Source organism: Vanacampus margaritifer, chromosome 3, assembly GCF_051991255.1.
Source record: "Vanacampus margaritifer isolate UIUO_Vmar chromosome 3, RoL_Vmar_1.0, whole genome shotgun sequence".
Taxonomy (NCBI): Eukaryota; Metazoa; Chordata; class Actinopteri; order Syngnathiformes; family Syngnathidae; genus Vanacampus; species Vanacampus margaritifer.
Genome location: NC_135434.1, coordinates 20,762,849 through 20,784,230, shown reverse-complemented (window position 1 = coordinate 20,784,230; position 21,382 = coordinate 20,762,849). Strand labels below are relative to the sequence as shown.

At 40.6% G+C, this 21,382-nt stretch overlaps 1 protein-coding gene across 9 annotated transcripts in view; it reads left to right on the top strand.

Moving 5' to 3' along the window:
* fbrsl1 (fibrosin-like 1) overlaps positions 1-21,382 on the top strand; it is a 330,931-nt gene that overhangs the window by 267,693 nt on the left and 41,856 nt on the right. For 8 of the 9 annotated variants that reach the window (XM_077560536.1, XM_077560539.1, XM_077560537.1 and 5 more), the window contains one exon: positions 19,824-19,872. In XM_077560536.1, the coding sequence (XP_077416662.1) occupies positions 19,824-19,872 (49 nt within the window). Of the gene's footprint in view, positions 1-1,781; positions 1,899-19,823; positions 19,873-21,382 lie in introns of those variants that run through there. The other variant, XM_077560543.1, reaches the window with a different exon arrangement.

The following is a 21,382-nucleotide window of genomic DNA, read 5'->3' as shown; positions in this document are numbered from 1 at the left end:
AGAAGCAGGAGCGCCCCCCAACCCAACACGGCCCGCGCCCCCAACCCAACGCAGCAGGACGGGGCACTGAAGGCCCGCCAGGCACCCCACCGGTCCACAGCCCCTGCTCCCCCCACGAGCCCCCGCCCCCCATCAAACCAAAACGTATCATCTTATTCTGTGCCCCCTTTTTGCTACCATTTTCTTTTCAAGTCTGAAGACTTTGGATGACCCTTAATCATAATCAGCAGGAAGATAAAGGTTAAAGGCTTGCATTCTTGTCACAAACTAGCAGAGCAGGCCACACAACTTAATGGTGTTGCATGCAGAAGTGGTCAGCCAATTCAATTTCACTTCATTGGATTTCATTTAGGATTCAGATAAGAGTGTCATGAGAACATAATAACGATGCTTACGTTGCTGGAAATGCTCTCATAACCAAGGACATTATAGGTGGACTGACATTGTCAACGTGAAGGAGCAGGTCGTAACCCTTACATACTGCTCATTTTTCATTAACACACAGTCTGTTCCAGGTTTATTTTGACCCAGGTCAAAAATGTTCTCATAATATTTCCTAAAAAGAATATAAAATTGTGAACTATAGATCTTTTCCAAATGTATTATTAGTCCGACATTAATTAATAGACAATTTAGCAATGTTTCAGATAGAAGTGGAAGTGTGTTTTTTGTTCAACAACTCCAATTTTTGGATCGAAATTGCTACTTTAAAACAGTGGGGCGTCACATCTTTGCAAAAGAATGAAATGTTTGCATATTTTCATTTTCAGATATTATGGGTCAGTCATCAGTCATCATCAGGTTGACAGAATTAATTCTTTTTTTCCCAGTCACATGTCAAAATGGCTCCAATTTGACCCCAACAAATGTCAAGATTCAGACATCTTAAAGTGATTAAGAAAAACCTTAAAAAGCCAAAAACTGATTTTGTTTGATTGTTATTGTAAATAAGACACATGGTATTTCATTGTGAACAAAATAATACAGCAAATAGTTCAGTCCAGTATGACTAAAGACCCAGGCATATATCTAGAAAGGAAAAAGAAATCCACATTTATGATCAGATCAAGCGATCAGGCATTGATTGCTCTAGTCTTGTCTTGTCCTCGTTTGCTACAGATTTTCTCTCTCTCAGCTTCTCTCTCTCGCAAGCGCGCGCGCTCTCTCTCTCTCTCTCTCTCTCTCTCTCTCTCAATTGCGCGCGCACGTTCGTTTACACGCACACAGTTGTGACGCGGAGCTGAGTCTAGTCAGTCTCTCTCGCCGACGTTGAGTTCAAGCCGGTGGGAGAGCGCGGTGTGCATTTTTCGGGACTTCGTGTGTCATCCATGGCGCCTGGACCTTGTGGATACCGGTCCAGTGACACCCACTATGAACATGACGGCATTTATTTTGCCATTGGATGTACACTGCGTTATTTTGTCTGATTGAGACCGACTTGGGGAGTCTATTTGTGGACTATCTGTCATCGGCGTGTTTGCCTATCCCGACTGGATAGTTCTGCACAGGAGATCTTGAGGCTGGGCCAGATCCACGGTGTATTTTCGGGACTAGTGTCTATTTCTAGCACAACTTTGTAGAAGTTAAAAAAAGAGAAGAGAAGAAAGGAAAAGAAAGAGAAGGAAAAAGGGGATGAAGGAATCGTAATTTTTGATTTTCGTCAGTTTCTTTCACCTTTTCATGTTCGAGAGACGGACGAAAGATCACAACTTTATTCGGTTGATAGTTTTCTGCATCGTCCGACCTTCGACGACCATCTGATTTATTAATTTTTTTTTACCCAAATTGGATTAATCCCTCGCTGTTTTCCTGAATATCTTCATGACTGCGCGTTGGTATTCCCTCCCGTCTGGGCGGTTTGGATATCCTTCACTACCACTCTCAGCGCACAGGAGTCGGTAAGGTTTCATAATATTGTACTCGTATGGTTTTGAGATTTTTAAAACAACCTGTCCGACATCTTTAATATTTAAAATAGACTGCCGCTGTAGTTTTTCACCCCCAATCTTCATGATTTGGGCATTGTGGTGATTGTTCTCCTTTCTACGCCGACTCTGGTGGTGGCGGCGCAGATTTTTGTTAACACCGCAAAGCGTAAAAAAAAAATGTGTTCTAATGGTAAGTAATCGCAAAATTCATTCACTGGAGTTTTACGTTTGTTTTTATTATGGTTAATTCATCCACAAGATTGCAAATTTGCTCATCAGACATACAAGGTGTGTAAATATGAGATACAACATAAGTATTAAAAAAAGAAAGAAAGAAAGAACTGCTTTTGTTAAAGCATATTTTACCTTCACATCACAATGGTGATGATATATACTGTATATTTATTATTTTATTTTAGCATTTTGATTATTTATTGTGTAATATTTTAATTGGTCACCAGGGTTAATCAAAAATACATAAAATGCAGATCACTAGACACTGTGGCCTATTTGTGACTCTCACAACCTGTCTCAATTAGGTTTACTTCTTTATTACTGCTCCGAATATTTGCCTTCAATGTCAGGTATCATGCAGGTTTTTATATTATGCTATATTTACTTATCCATTCATATAACATTATATTAATATTTAGTATATTTATCACTTGGTTCAAAACCTCCTAACCACAATATGTTATTTTATTTTATTTATTTATTTTATTTTGAAAATAATATTCCCATTAGAATCCTATAGGCTTTATCTCACATCCTAATTGCAGGTTTAGACTTTGTCCTACTTTGTTTTCTAAGGACATTGTTGTGATATTGCAATTGAGACTTTTAAGTGTTAACTGTGTCACTGCCCTCTTCTCTGTTCTTTTCTGTCTATGTAGTAGGCCTATAGCAGATGGGGTTTATATTTGGCCATGTAAGCACAGACAGAAGAGTCTAGAATGAATAATTTTAGTAATTTAAGCATATTTCATTTGACTTACCATCACAGTGTAAATAGTTTTGGTGGATAGTTTTGTCCTGTAAAATATTATATTGTTACAAAATGTCTGGAGTATGTGAGATCTGAATATAGATTTGTAATATTATTAGAAGATTATGGTTTTGCTGCACTGGCAAAATTACTTGTTTTAACACCCCAAAAATATAAAGCAAAATGCTCCACATAAAAAAAGGAATGGAAATACAGTTGATAAACACGTTTCATTGATCACCATCTATTTTGTAGTTGAAAAAAAAGTACTTGGCAAGTTTTTTTTTTTTTTGTTAAAAAGCATTTCTAAAAAAAATAGATTTTATTGAATTCTGAATTTTTCTTACCAGACATAATTTTTTCCGTACATGCACAATAACTTTGAGCATTGCACAAGGTAGATGCTGTGGATGTAATTTTCTCTCACCAGAACCTGTGTAAAAGAGACACAGCGTAAGTGATGAGGTCAAGAACAAAGTCGCCATATATCTAATGTTCTCAGTCCATTATTGCTTCTCATTACCTACATGTCTTATGCATATAGAGCAAATTATGTTGTTGTACCAGTCACTCGTTAACCTGACACTCCCAGCACCTAGTTATTAAAATATGTATATTTCTCTGCCTCCCAGCACCTATCTGTAATCTTTCGCAGATGGGACTCTGGAATTAGTTTGCAAAAATCTCTCTTATTCCCGTCTTCAAAAACCCATTTATCTCTAGCGGAAAGCTGATAAGAAACAGGCCTGCTTGGCAAATGTGATAAGAGGGTGAAAAATCCTCTAGCTATTTGTAAGGGAAGAGTTGGGGCAGATCACAGCTGGGGAAGACATGACAAACTCGGCATCATGAGACTAATACTTTGTGCCACCTGAAGTCTGGTTGCAGATTTATTTTGTGTGTGATTTTGCAAGTCAGGAATAATAAAGAGAGGTTCAAAAAACAGAACATTTAGGAGCCACTAGAACATAAAATAAAATATATTTCATATAAAATGCTGATGCATTTTGTGTTAAAACAATGCTAAGGTTGTGACATCCCAAATATATTGTAAGTCCCAACTGGACCTGTTTAAAATGTGGAGCTTATCCAAATTGGCTTATACGCTGAGACTTAAGCTGCCCTGTGAGAGAGGCTTCAAGAATTATGGAGGGGGTTGGGGGGATGTACTTGCGGACTCAAAAACAACACTCCTAACATTCTGCAGGTCTTTTGGGGCCAGCAGTAGGCTACTGGAAAATCATTCACATTGTTTCGCATACTTACTTGGTTCATTCACATTTTCATTTTGACGCCAACCTTTCACAATGCACTTAACATTCAACGCTATTTTGTTGGTTTAAGCACTTTGTTCCTAAAACTAAAATAAACCATTAATTCTATATCTTGTAATGTATATGTTTTTGTACACAGTCATCTGACAGGGAAGTCGGTCGTTCTCATTCAGAAAGACTTTTATGAGCCACAAGAGACGTGGATTCTTCAGAGGACATGTCATTACTATATAACAGATGACACCAAGCAAGTGATGTGATACTTCAAGGACACTCCCTGAGCTTCACCACTTTGTGGTCCACAGCGGGAGATGGAGAATTTATGCTAGTCCCTGCGGCACTTGGATCTACATCTCAGTCCTGACAAGGGACTTGCCATAAAACACTCCCCCTACACCCAAAAGCAGAGGAGGAAGTATTTGGCAGGCTTTCTTTTAACGCACACTGCTGAGACGTCTCTGTTTTTAACATTTAAGGTTATAAATAACGCAAAGATGCTCAAGGCAAGCAGCTGTAAAGGGAAATGGAGGTGTTGGCAAAACAAAATACTTTTTTACACTCACTTTTTATATTGCGCGACAGTTCCTTCAGACCTCGCTGTTATTAACCATACCGGACAGAAGGGCATTTATATGATGGTCCAAATTGGAGCAATATTTTCTGCGGCGTTTGCCAGCTCACAAACTGCCAGACCGCGGGTCATACTGTGACAATGAGCCACAGCTCTTTGTCTGTCATCTGTGCCCATGCGTTTTCATTTCCTTAAACATGCGCATCTGCTCCCTTCGAAAACTCGAGGCTTTTGGTTTAAAAAAAATAATAATAAAAAATTCAACTCAAAATCTCAACCAACCAAGGTCTTTTGAATACCTCCAGGTGCAACTGATGTCATAGGTCAGCCGCTCACTCAGTCGGTGGGTAAATGTGCGTTTCATGCTCTTGGCTTAGTGTGATGAGCTCGCTGCATTGGCTGCTTTGAGGCGCAGAAGAAGTGGAGCAAGTCGCACCGCCAGGCAGCTTTACAATCATTTTCCTGTGCTGCTGTTATTGTTGTTGGTGCTGCAAAAATCCCTTCTCACTTCAAACAGCTGATAAATCTGGTAAAACAGCTATGCCTTTTATCCTTTCAGCTCTTCTGCTTTTGACCATTAACAGCAGTACGGATGGCCTTTCGTGATATAATAGAAGACAACGAGAGGTTCTTTGATTCTCAGGTACAGAGCTGCCCCTTGCTCATTGGGCCCAATCTCAAGGACATGTGGAGATACTCAAGCGTGTTTGGCCTCCTTTGAAGCTGCTTGCAGAGGTCAACCTGTAAACCTGGCAGCTGTCCAGCTCCTTGCCTTTGTCTTGATGCTCCTGATTTCCAAACAGTGCTTCCCCAGGAGCAGTCTATGTCTTTTGTTACCTTTATGAGGCGTAATTAAATGTGCACGGCATGGCACAGTGTTTGAGCAGGAACCCCAGACGTGCCATTAGCCAGATGTGGCTGCTCAGACCTTAATGATAGAGGAACATAGGCGGAGGAGACAAGCCCAGGAGTCCTTCATCACGCCATCCCGAGGTGTCGTGTGGGCCTAATTGCCCCATCGTTTTGTGCGCCATACAAGCCCCAGTGACACCTAGCTTCATGCATTCATTATATAATCTCCCAGAGCTACTTCAGGCTGTGTTGTTCATGTATAACCGGAGGTGGGTGGTGCACAGCAGCGAGGCTTTTAGCCATCAAGTATGATTCATGAGGGGAGTTCTTAACATCTTTGTTTTCAGCATTGCATGCAAGAAGTGGGGTGATGTACTGTGTAATGGAGTGCATTAACAGTTTACAGTGTCTCACTGGAGAGGGTTCATTGCCGTTATGTTGCACTGTTAGAGGAGTAAAAGGCACTCTTATCTGGAGCTGCTGCAAATCATTAAGCAAAGTTATTCATCGTGGTTTGTTTTCAATTTAGGTTGAATTGGATTTGGATAGAATCATGTCCAGCAGTAGTGGAAAACTGATGCACTACAAGCCAGAGCGCTAAGAAGACACTTTTCCAGAAACTTGCCTTGTCTGTCAACTGCCTGGAGGCTTTGGAAGTCCTGAAGGATCACACTGACAAACGCTGACTGATCGTCTCAAGTTCAGCATTTCTTTCCAGCCTTGCCTTGGATCTTACTATTGAGAGGTCTCATATTTCCTTCTAAGCTCTTTCACTTGCGGCACATTAAAGCCCTCCATCCTACCCTACCTCCTTCATCGTCTTTTAATCCGGCTCTCGTGTTATTTTCCCCCTTAGTAAGCAGATTTGAGTCAGGGGCTTTAATTAGATGCATCTTTTCCAGGATGCGGATGTGTGTGATGGTCCGTGTGCTGCCTGGGGAGCGTTAGGTGGAAATGGGCCTACATACCAAACATACGGCACTCTCGCTGGAAAGCAGTCCCCTTCGTTAGTGAGGAACTCAAGAGCTGCTGCTCGCATTTGGGTAATTAACACCGCCACAGATTGTGGAACAGCTGTGCAATTTAGCACCGTGGCAACAGCGGCAAGTCAAAAGAGACTCTGCAAGTGGCGCACGACTATGAAGTTGATTCATAGAGAACCTTATTCAATTTCTCTCCAGTGGCCAAACATAACCTCAATTACTTGGCAGAATAGCATGACAAAATAATGCCATGACAATGATAATATCTAACGAAAATAATTGGTAAAAGTGAAAATTATACAATGTGGTCTTTCAACACTTTAGAACTATAACATTGTGGCTATGCTTAAATATCAAAGCACTACTATAAACTACATAAACAGTGTGTCGGTCTACTCATGCACCATTTACGGTAATTCTGGATGAATCAACCAGGTCGTATCGTATGAAATCACTGCCTTTTCTCCATGTAATTTAAGCAGCTTTTCATCTTTATGTCTAGGCAGCATTTGACTTTCCATATTAAATGTGAGACGTACCATTTCATTCTCCACATTTATTTTGCCCTGTTTTTATCCATCTGGTTTTGGCTATATCTTTTAGGGACTGGTGTTTTCATGTGCATGTGTGTATGCCACATTATTGGATAAGGTGGTCTGGAGAAAAGTATACAGTATGGGGCAGTGTCATTCCTTGGATCTTGGAGGTTTGAACCTTGTTTGCTACTCTCTCTGTGGCCTACCAAGTGTCAGTGACAGTGACATGCCCAGAGGTATCTGCAGGCCATGTCTTCCTCCATCTGTGAGGAGAGCCCAGGGAACTTGTTAAATTTCTGCTAACTTAGGATGTGCTGACTTTGACAAGACGTTTTTTTCTCAAATCATATTCGGGAGCTTGGCTGCCATTGTCAACCACAATTCATTGACTGTACAGGGAAATTTAAGATGATGTGATGGTAATAATGTGAAAAATGTCTGCAGTTTTGCCAAGTGAATTCAAATGCATAGGTGGCTAGCCAAGCTTTGCAATATATTCCAGAGAATTGGACTAAGGCTCCACAGAGCTGTCATCTGCAGTGTGATAAGAGGTAAAGTAAGGACAGATGGCAAAGGTCTTCCTCTATGGGTGGGGGCTGAATGCTTCTTGAGGCACAGGGAATATAATTGGGCTGCTCTCACTCTTGACTATGGCACAAATCAAGACACAAACTCCTTTCACCCAGCCATGTTGCTGAAAAACATAATTCAGAAGATGCATCAGTTTTAGCCTCTCAAGCCCCGAGCAGCGATGACCCTAAACAACACTTGTCATTTGTGCTTACAAGGGCATTTTCATGGAATGAGTCTTCTGTTTCTTCCCTCAGCTTCCCTTCTTTCCTACAAAATAATCTCCTTTTGGGCTGAGCCGTACGTAATGCAGGGAAACTTGAATCAGTTCGCAACCATAACTACTGTTCCTAACAAGTTGCATGCTTGTGGCAAGTTCATCTCATGGAGATATTTCTATTATATTTGGAGATATTTATAATTATTAATTGAATCCTGTATTAATCATTTTGGTACATTACATTAAAGTGTTATGGCATTAGTGTCATTTCTAGGGTCTTATTATCGAGACAAACTAAGGATTAAAGGACAGTAAGAAGGACAATAAGGTTCATGACTTGCCTTCCAGTGGACGGCAGTTTTTGTACAGTATGTACTTGTGCTTGTTTGTTTCTATGGAACTTACAATAGTCGATAGTGGTGTTTGTTTAAGCCAGTGTAATTGTATATCTGAAGAGATTAATATGTGGTATGTATGAGACTACCTGTTTTGTACTTTAAAGCCTTTGCCCCCTGATACTGGCATCCCACCAGGCTCCTGTCATCACGGCTGACAGCATGGGCAGAGATCTGAATACTCCAAAAGACATTTTAGGGCTTGGGCAAAGCATACTACGCTTCCAGTTACATGCAAGTGGGGGCTTGTGGTGGGATGCCACACAGGTTCACAATGTCAGCATTACAGTCCATGCTGGGATGCACCCAAGCATGTGTATAAAACATTTATAGCTAAACCCTAAATGGGTCTGGTAAAATCATCTTGCAAGTTGAGTCGCACATTGACTACGTTGACCATGTCACCCTTGCATTAAAAAAAAGAACATTGTACTTGATGTCTTCTTGATAGGTGTGGAAAGACAAGTTGATTATCCAGTGGAAAATAAGTCTTCATGGTCCTGCTGGCTGAAACGGTCACCCTTTTTATGTGGAACTACAGAATGTTTATGTAGACTTCATCCTTCCACATGCTTCTTTAACAGTGGCAGACATAAAATGCAAACACATTTCTTCTGTTCTGTTCGGAGTGAGTCACATGCTCTACAGAGGCCCTGGAGACTAAACCAACTAATCCAAGGATTCTCTTAAATATGAGAATAGACTACTTGAGCACACAAGCTGCTGCCTTGACTCCTGTTTGCACAACTCTTATTCAAATATAGACAGGAACTACCTCAGCTATGACGACTATTTCTAGATGTGCAGAGATTAAAATTAAGTTGCCGCCTGCCATAGAATCACTATAGAAAAACAATTATTTTTCCTTATAGAACTTAATTAAATCCGTTTACCTTTGTGTCTTAAACACACAAAAGTGAGAATAGCTGGACTTGTAATTGTCATTTTTGAAGATGTTTTATTAACAGAAGACTGGTTTGATTAGGTGAACTGTGGCAATTACAAGTTTATATGTGCTTTCTCCCAACTCTTTTAAAAGCCCATGCAATGCATTATGTATACACACTCCGGAAACTTAACTAGAAACCCACAAACCAAAAAATAAAACGACAGTCCTGTACTGTATTTCTTCACATCCTTTTTGCTCGCTCGTATGTGTATACTCCAAAGAATAACAAAGCTTTTAACAAGTGCTAAGATATTCATTCATACCAACACAAACAAGCCCTAGAAAAGTGTATTATTACTCCAGGGAACATTCTTTGCTTGTTATTTTTTTCTTTTCGCTTGCATAATTTAATGAGTTGTATGTAAGACAAAGTTGCATTCACTGGCTTCATTATATTTTAATCTAAATATAATAAGCAATTGATGCGCCGCATACTTTTGACAAGGCCAACAACATTTCCTTATTGTCTCTGCCGTGATTGCTCAGAAATCTGCAAATATGTCCGGCCCTTCTCTCCTAAGTCTATAGAAATTCCTTCACAGGTGTCACATGGTTGTGATCGCACAACCGGTATATTTACACAGTATTGATAAGGTAAAAGTACATTTCAGTAAGGGTACAACATACTACAATTGTATTTTATCCACAGTTTGAATGTATCTTCATATCACTACCAGAGTGCCACAGAGACAAGTGTGTCTGCGCTTGCTCACTTGGAATATTTTCGGTTCATATGAAGTAAAAATTGATGATTGTAATTGAAAACCATTAGTAGTCTTCCTGTAGTCTACGTTTTGTTGTGCAGTATTTCACAAGACACAAGCTCTCACAAATGTCTCCACGGTTGTTGTGTTGGTGGTAATCAAGCTTGTCCTGGATTTACCTTTTTCCTGAAAAATTGATTTAAGGTTGAGTTTGACTTTAAGTAACATGTTGGACTTTCGGTGGCAGAGGAGCGCAAGAGCTGTGGCATGTTACAAAAGAGCATGTGTGTATTTGTTTGTCAGTCGATGATAAATGTAGAACCGACCCAATCATGTTTAAATATGGAATTTGCGGTTCATTTCCGGGACCTTTGTTTAAAATCTGTTACATGGATGTAATGTCATGGCAATACTGACACATACTTAAGGTTGTTGGTGACCCATTGAAAACTGAAGTGTTGCTTCCAACCTCAAGTTTGGGGAAAGCTGATGTGCAGTAGAAGAATAAAGGATGCATTGTTGGATGAAGCTGCTGTGCTTCATATGGTGTACTATAATTTGGGAATTGGGTAACTTCAAAAACCCATTAAACCACTCAATAAAAGCAACAAATATTAGTTCACTCAAACAAATTCTAGATGTGAAATCATGACTATTATCACTGGCTTCTAAATGTAAAGGAATACCATTCAATGTAAAAGAGGCGCTTAAACTGAAAATAAACACCTCACAACCGCCGGTCCACCCTTGGAAAGTCAACCGAGCAGTGAAGGTATTTCTAAAGGTGACTGGCTCTGCAATGGAAGTCCTGTTCAACCCTGCAGGGAGCAGCTTGGATTACACTCACCAGAAACCTGAAGCCTGATGTCTGCATCAAAAGTACATTCCACTTAACGTGCCACATCCCTTTCAAACATGACCCAAGGCTTTGGAGGTCTGAGACTCCTTTATATAGTACATACCCTGTTTGTTTGTGCTAGTAGGGTGCATAATGTGCCTTTGGGGGTTTTGGGGGGGTTAAATGAAGAGGACATTTGGCTTTAGATGCCAGTCTTATCCTACCCCATTTCCAGTTTTCCACTCCCCCACTTGCACTCCCTGCCCTCCCTTCATTCCTCCACAGGACAAGTGGCTGTATTGATCCTTCTGCCTGGCGGACGTTGATGCTTGCAACTGACATATGAGCAGGAGAATTCCTAAATCCCCATAGATTCATTCCAGCTGCTCTTGTGGTTAAAGAGAGACGACGGTTCTAAACCAGCATCAACAGCTTCACGCTGCACTAGTAAACTGTAACCTCACTCGTGGGCCAAATTGAAAGATCAGGTGTCGTGTGTGTGCACAGGGTTGGGATGGAGTGGCTAGGACATCCTTGGTATCGTTTTTTTTTTTTAAATAGTACTTTGTTATCAAGGAGCTGAGTCACTCATATTGCTGAAATTGTCGGCATGGTACTGGAAGGAACTGCTTCCTCCTAACTATTTTCCTCTGATTAAAGGTGTCCATCCCTGCCGAGAAAACACTATTTACAATACAGGACACATTTCTATGTAACACCAGCTTTCCTTTCTTTCTGTGCTGCCTTGTACTGTAGGCAGTTTGTGTGTGGGTTGAGGTAAGGAAAAGGGTCACCGCTTTTTATCTCTGCATTATTTAACATCCCGCTGAGTTTGTTTTCTTTGCCCTCATGGCAAATTCATCCAAGTCAAAAGCGCAGTGTGATCTTAAAAAAGAGAGGAGGAAAGGGAAAATGTAACTTACATCGCTCAAGGTGGTCTATGACTCACCTAGACATTGCTCACTTGGAGTGGGAGAAAAAGAATTTAGAGTTTCTATTGAGCACTGCTTAAAGACACCTTTCTCTTAACAAGCTGCAGTAAGAGGTGGTTTGCCTACCAAGCTTGCCTGCAGCTCTCCGCAGGGTGATTATGTCACAGTGGGCGAGTCAGTATGATGTGTATCTCTCTGTTAAAAGGCAACTCGACTGTGGCTATGGCATCAACTAGAAATATTATCTCCTCCACAATCCTCTCCAGAGCAACAACACTGTTCCACTGTGAGTGCACCAAAGAAAGCTGCGTTTCAAATAATTTGCTTGTTGTGCTGCTTCTCAGACAATAATCATCCAAAAATGCTTGTGGCTGTCTCTAACCCACACTGACAGCAGGGAATAATGGCTTTCCAACAAGTGGATGATGTGGATATTGGGACAGTGTGACCTGTCTGTGCAATCCGAGCTCTATGTAGCTGCCCCAAGAAAGCTGCAATTTGGTTCTGTAGCAATCAGGACCAGTGATGCGCTATCTACCTGCTGAGAAATCTGGACTGGCAAGCTATCGCTGCTTCATTTTTATTTATTTTTTTATCAGAGCCAGAGAATAATGCCGGGCGGCTCCTTGATTCTGCTGGGAGATTATTTGTTCTTATCAGTGCTGCTGGCCCATATTTACGATATTAAAAAGGAAAGAAACACACATTCCACAGGCATCTTCGGAATGCAGAGCAGTGCAAGCCCTATAAAAATATGTAAGTACTGTGGACTCTGATAACCTTTATTTGTGGTTAATGTCTTTTTTTGCCATTTCTGGAAAGGAATTCCAATTGGCTGAAGCTGCCTGATGGTTAGAGGTCAAAATGACACTTTGTTTTTGTGTGTACATATCCCTTTTGAGCTGAGTTTTTTTTTTTGTATGCCATTCTTTGCATAGGGATTTATCCACTCCAAGCAAAAATAATAAAAAAAAAAAGAAAGAAAGAAAGAAAAATAAAATATATATATATATATATATACATATATATATGTCTTTGAATAGAAACTCGAGCGATGTAACTGATTCACTCTCCTGCTGACCACACCTCTTCCCTAAACCTAAGTTCAAGATGAACAAAGGCTTTTAAGCCTCTGCGCTTACATCTGGTGTTGGATTAATTGACTTAAATGGATTTTATTGCCGCATTATATACAGTCCGTGCCTCATCGCAATATACCACTAAATTAGAGTCCTTTGCAGCTATTTGGGCTCTGCTGGTATTATTAACATGATCAGGTCCACTTAACAAGACAGTAGTAAGACATGCTGGCTTTAAAATCTTCTGAATGTTAGTTCATAACAGAGAGCAGGGTTCAGGTTGTGAGAGCCTGTGCTGCTGATTAACAGATACACTCCATCAAGAATGTTGGAGGAACGTTCTACTGACATAATCCAATAGATGAATAAAATGGTTCTTCAATTATGTTAATGAAATGTTACAAATTGTTGTCCTGCTGCTTGAGATGTACAGTTATATAGTAAAAAGTAAAACTCTAATAGAGCTGTCATGCGCGCTTGCAGGTAGGGTCAGGATCCTCTTCAGTTAAATAGACCTTGTCCTATTTCCTTCATTTCTTATCTGGTTAGTGCTGGCTGTGGACTTTCTGCAGTGCTGATTTGTGACCCCCTCTGTCCAGCGCAGCGAGATGAAACAGACCTCTGTGCTCCCCTGATAGACCGCTAATTTGTATACAAAACTGACAGGCAGCCTTGATAAGCGCTAGCAACTAGCGCTGGGCTTGGGGAGAGAGTAAGGTAAGCAAGACACTGTGTAGTATTTTACAAAATAGTCTCAATCCCCTGCCCCCCTCACCAGCAACTCCTTTCACACAATTCATTTTACTCTGTCTGTTGCTAGGGCGATTTGTCTCTTCTGGCCCTCTGCTGTTCTTTACACACGACGTAATATGTAGCCATAAAAATGCCACCCTTAGCTAAGTATAAAGAGGTCTGTGTGTGCAGAGGGAAACCAATCTATTCTCCATGATCACTATGGAATTCATTATCATCTAAATGATGCTGCACTTGAGGCGAGTATCCGTTAGCCGACTGTTGCGTGGGAGATTTCTTGTTTTTTTGCTCTTTATGTTGTACATCCTATGCTACTTGCTGGGGGGTTGCCATCTTTCTGGCCCACACCTACTCTGACACACACGCAACTGTGATGGAATTGTCAGTGCTGGCTTGAAATTGGATGTAAGGTCGATGCTTGTGGCTCCCTTCGCTGAGAACGCAAAGAACTGCTGCAATATAAGTATAATAAACAACCGCTTGGGAGGTCATCCAGTTTTCTGGAACAGTGGAGAGGACAAATGCAAGGGAGATACTTAATTTGGTGTCTTCCGTTGCTGCCCGGGAGCTGTAGGCCTTTTTTGCATTGCTAATGGGGCGTTTATTGCCAAAGAAGCATTAGTGGGGATGTCTGGGGTTAAAGGGTGACAGTAGTTGAGGGGTCTGAGTGGGTGCTGATAAAAGTGTTTATTAAAGCACTGAGCTATACCCACAAGAACGCAGAAAATCAGGCATTTGCTAGTTTTAGCCTGATATGTACTTTTTGGATATAAGTGGTTAGAACAGTGACTAACAGACATACTGTATATATTTGAATGTAAACACACTAAATTCAGAATAACATCGCTTTGATGGCCGAACTTTTGGAGCCCCAGCGCATTGCTCTGTGCAATTTACGGCAATTGGGTCGTGACGGTCAATCTCTTCTAGCCCTAACCATATTAATAGTGTTAAGTGGAGGAAAATCAACTTCAGGATTCCCTCAGTAGTGGCGAAGGGAATCTAAATTTAATCGATACGAAATAAACGATCAAGGTTTGTACGTATATTAGAAGTTTTTTATTACTATAATAGTAAAAAATAATAGTACTACAATATACGACGTATATTATGTTACACATCATTACTTATTTGTGAATCCATGGTTGGGCCCCGTGTGTGCATGTACAGCTCAGTCTCATCATAATGAAGATTGAGTATTTTTTTTGTATTTACTATATAGTGTGCCAGAAACATAATGCACACATTTTTAAGGGATGTAATTTATGACATAAGGTGCCAGAAAAAGTCCACCTAAAAGAGGGCGTTTAAGGAGAAAGTGGATTGCAATGAAATTCCATGCAGAAGAGTGTTTATGAATGAGTGTCTGTGTATGTGTATATACCTGAGAGTGCAAGTGCACGTGAGTGTACATGTGGCTGATTTCCCCTGCCTCTTTTCCTTAAATTGAAGTGAAAGGTCTAAAGTTGAATAACCTTACGGTCTTAGCCATTTGAAATTTGACCAAAACTTCAAATGCATGCCTCACCTCACAAAACCAAGAATGAGATTATTATGTTGTTTTGGTGGCTATTTTGTGAGATGAATTTCAAAAGCAGGACCAGCCATAGATTCCAGTTTATATACTTTTTTGTTCTTGTCATTTTTGACAATAAGCAGTTAATTAGTGTACATGACCTTATTTTATTGACGTGTTAATTAGTCGCTTTACCACTTTCCCTACAGCTGTCGATCAAATACAAGAGCATGTGTCAAATAAGTTCAAACTAAATTGTAAAATGTTACTGGAGGCCAGTGTTGAGAAAGCTCAGTTCACAAATTTTAAAATGAACTAATTCAGTTCATAACTCAAAATCCTGAACTAAGTTGACTGTTCAAAAAATCCGCTTGTTTTTATTTATTTATTTACAATATGAGCCATTACTTTCAAAATACTGTCATTTCACAATTGTTGCCACCCATTCAGTCCACATTATTGCACAGCGGCAACTTTCACTTTACAATCTCGTAAGAAAAATTGTTTCTTAAATTATGTTTTTTCTAAATGAAAAATTAAAACCCCTAGCCATGTTTTATAAACGAAGGATGTTTTGTATTTAAATATATGATGTGTGTATTTCTTGTTGTTGTGTGTTACTCTTAGGGACGGCAAAATCGCATATGTTCCACGTTTGCTATGTAAGCAACACACAGTGTTACATCAGGCAAGCTAGCGTCACATTTTGATGACATGTGACCTGCGACCGTTTGTCGTCGTTGGTTTGCCAGATAATGGCATTTCCCACCTAATTAAGGCCCGTTTATGGTGTCTTTACTGTGGTTTTCTAACAAGATAAAACCTGGCAACCTGGAGAAAAAATAAACTGCATTCATAGCCGTTCATTTACCCCAGAATGAGAAATGTTCACGAAGCAAAAATGCACTACGTTCAGTTCACGATCGCCCAAAATATGAACGAGTTCATTAACTTTCATTCAGGAACAATACTGGTCCCCGACATATGCTATTTGTTGCCAACCAATGCAGATTTTCCAAGTGAGGTAACCGCCACGTACGGCATTCTTTTATTCCTCCAATCTGCCATCATGCTTGATTACGCATGTGACCACATGAGACTCAATGGCTTGCCTTGCCAAATATAGGTATTTATGGCTCGACATATGAAGGCTCGTTTACCATGTGTTAACCGGGTTTTTTCCTGGAAGTCTAAGAAAACCTGGTACCTGACGGAACAATAATGAATTGTTGTACAAAAACCGCAGATGTCAGAATGATCACTTTCACAAAAACATACATCAGGCAGAAAGAAAAACACTACATTATGTTTACATTCACCCAAAATATGAACGAGTTCATGAACTTTTGTTTATTGAACTTGTTAAAGAACAACATTGCTGTAGGCATTAGCACATGACAAAACTTTCTAACAGGTTTCTTTATTTTCACACGCCAGCTGCAGCTCTAACTATGCCAGCTTGTGTATAAAAAATCATGTCCTGACTACAGGGAAGACAAAAGATGTACAAGCTTTGTTATATTTAGTCTACCTTTGCCTGAACTCTGGCTGCAGGATGTCTTCCATTTTGGAGGTGATTTTCTCAGCTCTAAGAAATGCAGTGCAGGCATAAGGTGGATGGAAATCCACAGTGTCATGCAATATAAAGCAATATGGGGGTTGGGTGGGTGTAGAGAAATTAGTCTCTCAGCAGTCTTTAGGAAATGGGGTTAATTGAATCTGGGTAATTGCTGACCTTCCCGTCTTGAAAAAAATCAGAGGCTTAAGTGATCAATGCATTTCATAAATTCATGCCTTGAAGGTCATTCAAGTGATTATACCGCCCTCCCTCAATGTCTGCATGTGTCGGATCTCCGTGCAATAATTCTGCATGGAAGTGCTTGAATACTTCCAAAAAGCAATTAGGCACGTGTCAGATCCGTCTAAATTGATTACCTTGCAACGTTATTCAATACAAGTTATCCAGTCCCCCCCCCCCCCCCCCCCCACACACACACACACAGACACTTGCATCTTGTCAGCATATACACTCACGGGTAGTAAAACTTAACCTCTGCATCTTTGCTATAATCAAGACATTTATGCTATCAATAAGTCATTTGGGAAATTGGGGGATTTTTAGAACCGAGTAGCAGTGTAATTTGGCAATCCCTAAATCTTGGAATTATAGTTCATCATATGGCACTTTGACGAGTTAGCACTCTGATGCTAGGTTTTCTGGCCCAGTTCCCTTGCTACGCCCCCCCCCCCCTTTTTTTTTTTCCTTTCACGCCTGCTAAGGAAACAGGAGGCTTTCACAGCTGCTGAGAGCTGGGCCCCGGCTGGGCCCTATGACCTCCTTCTTGCTATTTTGCTCCCCTCCCTCAGTTTCATCCCTTTTTCCCCCTCTCCAGCAGTCTCTTTCCTCAGGGAGCTCTTGTGTGGCTCAGAGGAAGCTGAATCATAAAGCACGGCTAATGAATAGAATGTGGAAGGAAAGCTGAAGCCTGCTGACGGCCCTCTAGAGAGGAGGCCAGACCCCTGAAGCCCCAGGCTTAAATAGCAGACGGCCCACAAAAAGGTCAGGCTGCCCGCAGCCAACTCCAAAGACTTTTGGCTCCTGGGCAATGTGGCTTAAATATTCCCCATTAGTGTTTTTAAATGGTTAAATTACCAAGTTTCCTAACAAAAAACCTCGGTTATTTTCTGTCTTTTTTTTTTTAAGTATTTGAAGCCATCAACATCAACATCCTGTGTTTTTATGGCAACAATTGCAGTGAAAAGAATTTGTTATACATTAACCTTGCTCACCACAACCGCAAGCCTCTCCAATTATCAGCTTGGTGAAAAAGTCAACTTGACACGCACGTACAAGAAAGTTTTCCAAAAGCAGCAGTGGGCCAAATGAAGTCTGTGTTTTGACATGCCTTTTTAGAAACGCTTTTGTAAGCCGACCTTGTAATTGTGAATTATACAACTGACTCATACAGTCTTGGCAGGTTCAAAGCAAAGTAATAAAGCCAAAGTGGTGGTTGACAATGTTGTTTAAAATCCATTTAGAATTAAAAACAAGTAAGTGGAAGCTCATGCACAGATAGGTTAACTTGTCACAAGTATTTGTCATGTCTGCAGTGCTCTCAAGGTAGCCGCTGCAGTCAAAACACTTGTTTTAACTGTTCTTGTCAATTCTGGTGTTCTCTTCCCTGTGTTTTTTTTCCCCCCTAACCTCGCGCCACACTTGGCCTGTCTCTTAGCCAGCGCCTTTGTTCGTTTGACAAGCCTCATTCCAATCTGAGCCCATATTTTTCCTTCCGGGGCCCTCCGGGGCCATGATTCAGGGCTGAGGTTGTGCTGCTTTAGTGCTGATGCTCAGTACTGGAGCGTTAAATGTCGTCCAAAGCTAACAAAGTGCTTGTGTTGTAACCTGGCACCCTGGTTCTGGAAAAATGAAAGCGGGCAATGCCTAACAATAGTTTTTCCTCTCTAGTCTCCTCAAATCATTACATTCTCATTCTAATTGATGCCATCTTGCTGCTCTAACACGACACTGGAAAAAAAAAAAACTTTTGTTTTCCTTTTATTCAAGTTTGAATTATTAAAATTTGGCTTTGTGATGTGACTAAGTATGGCAGAAATTTACTCTAAAGTGTGTTGTCGCCCTCTGTTAATGTTTCCTGTCAAATGGAGCAAAACAAAGTGTTGCTTTCCCACAGCTTTTATTTTGGGTAGTTGTGGTTAGCACTGAGACAAAACACATACAGAGACAAACATTGTGGAGAACAACAACACAAGTGGCCGTGTAGGAGAAATTGGGAGTTGTTGGAGAGAAGAGGACGCCCTCAAAACATTTGTGAAAAACTAACAGGGATGCCAAGGACAGCCATCTGTGTTTACAAAATTATTTGCTTCCCCTGTCTGTGTCTGTCCCTCTAGTACTCTGATTCACTGTTCATTTGTTACATATGTTCCCTTTGTGCTATGTAAAATACAAGCACAGCAGTGGAGGACACTTGCAACCGATGAGTGGAACATATGCTCTTGCAGCCTTTTACATTTCTGCAGCCCACATGAGAGGAGCTGAAGTGTGTAGAAATGTGGATTTAAAACAAAGCTGGATAATATGCTGACTTTTTTTTTCTATTATTATTTTGTTGAATTGCTGTGGTGGCTATTGTGTGGGATTAATTTGTGCAGTCAATGCGTTTGAAGAATTGGAGCTTTTTATGAAACACTGGGTCGCAATGTTAACAGAAGGAAAATTCTCTTCATCGTTTCACCATTAAGTCATAGTCAGATGCTATTTTTGATACATAATGCATTTGACTAATGTGAAGTTATGTTAACAGATTGTGTGATAACATGCAGTCTGGGATGTTGTAATTTATATTGGATTGTATGATCTGCATTTAATTATATAATACTGGATATATCAAATAATTTGCAGAAAGAAATATTTTGAGCAGCTTCCTGCCTTTTAGCAATGATGCAGCAGCAGCAGTCTCTGACTCTGGTGTTACTTCTTTTTCAGGTGGCTCAACAGTGCCACCTAATGTTACCCCACTAAAAGCAAGTCAGGGTCCATCAGGTACACAGGGAGCATAGTTTTGCAAATTCTGAGCACTTAAACCATATTTGTAAGTGAATACGCCTCAAGATTAGGGTTTTGACGAATAACCCAATTATCTAAGAGGGGGTTTACCGAAGTTTGCCTCTGATTCAGCTGAATAAACTTCTAAAGCACTGCCTCTTCTTTTTGCAGGTGTCTGACGTAGGATCAGAGAAGCTCTTTTCTCCCACCACACCCAAAGGTAAGAGCCCACGTCTTTGTCTGTTCTCCCTCCAGGGTTTACGCCACCGTCTAAATCATGTAAATCCTCCTCTCCTATGAAATCCCACAGCTAACATTCACATTTAAATATGAGCAGACATAAACAGAGCTGAGCAAATGCATATGCGTACGTCTTTTGTTTTTACCACAGTGAGGAGTGGTGTTTCCTTGCTGACACTGCCAGAGGCTTAGACCTCTTACATATTGGTTCATTAGAGGGGATTTAGAGCCTCTCTGCCACATGCTCCCTCAAATGGGAACTTCCCCTCAGGCAATACAAGCTCTCCGACAGCAGGCCTGAGCCATAATGGACGCCAGAGGAATATGAGAGAAAGGGCTTTGTCAGACGCATTGTCTGTGTGTAATTGCCAATATGTGATTTTCCGTTGAAATGCAATAAATACAAAATTCAATCATACATATCAAGTTTGAGTGAGTAGTTAAATTGTTAAGTTGTTGATGATGGGAGGTCAAGGAAGGAGAGGTATGATCAGACGTGCGGTGACAAATCACAGCGTGCAGACCACATGCCCCTGAGGGGCTAGAACCTGTGAGCAGTTCCATTAACACAAGTTAAGTGAGTGCAGGATGGAAGTAGAGCGCAGCCCAGTGAAATTCCTTATTAGGAATAGTAAAACATGTTGTGATTTCTATTTGGACGACTTGTGGTAGGTTTTTTCGGTGTGACGCTAGCTTTCACCTAGAGGAGAGAAGGTTTAAGGAACTATTTGTATGCATGTAGCTCAGTCAGAGTGGCTTAATTGTGATTGTATTTCAGATCAACATGATCTTATTTGGCTAATGTAGAAGTAGGGTGAATGATTAGAATAGGCTGTTTGAGTACATTTGATGACAATGAGTAACATACAGTAGAGTTAGAGTATGCCTCATTTTCATAGTCAATCAACATCTGCTGTTATGTCTCTAGCTGTGAATGACCATGTATTTGTTTTTGGCCTCCAGTAGTTTGTGTGTGTTACACAGAGCAGCCCACAGACCTTTTTCTTCTGGTTTTGAATGTCGCATATGTGTCCCATTACTCGTTTTGCACACAGTCCTGTGGGCCCAATGAAACACACACATTTCCTCTGATCACTAGGCACGTCAAACTGGTTGGTAGACACTCCGACAGATGCACACAAACATGGCATACAGTACATGCATATTTAATGATGTGATGTTTGTCTTACAGTTTCTTACTGATTTACCCTACTTTGCTTGCTTCTCAGAAGTGTGCTCCTTTGTGAACTTTATTTGGGTTCCCAGCAATGCGTGCAAACACTTGGGGGTTTAACCCAAAATGTTCACCAGTCTGTTTGGTTAATGATAGTAATAAAGTTCAAGTTAAATAGAAGATAGCAAGACCAACATGTAATCATTGGTCGTAAAGTACTGTATTTATGCTCACAGAACCTTGTTTGGGGGAAAACCCAGACATCATTGCCTTCTGACTCTCATCGCTGTCTTGTCTGTCATCTTTGATTTTTATC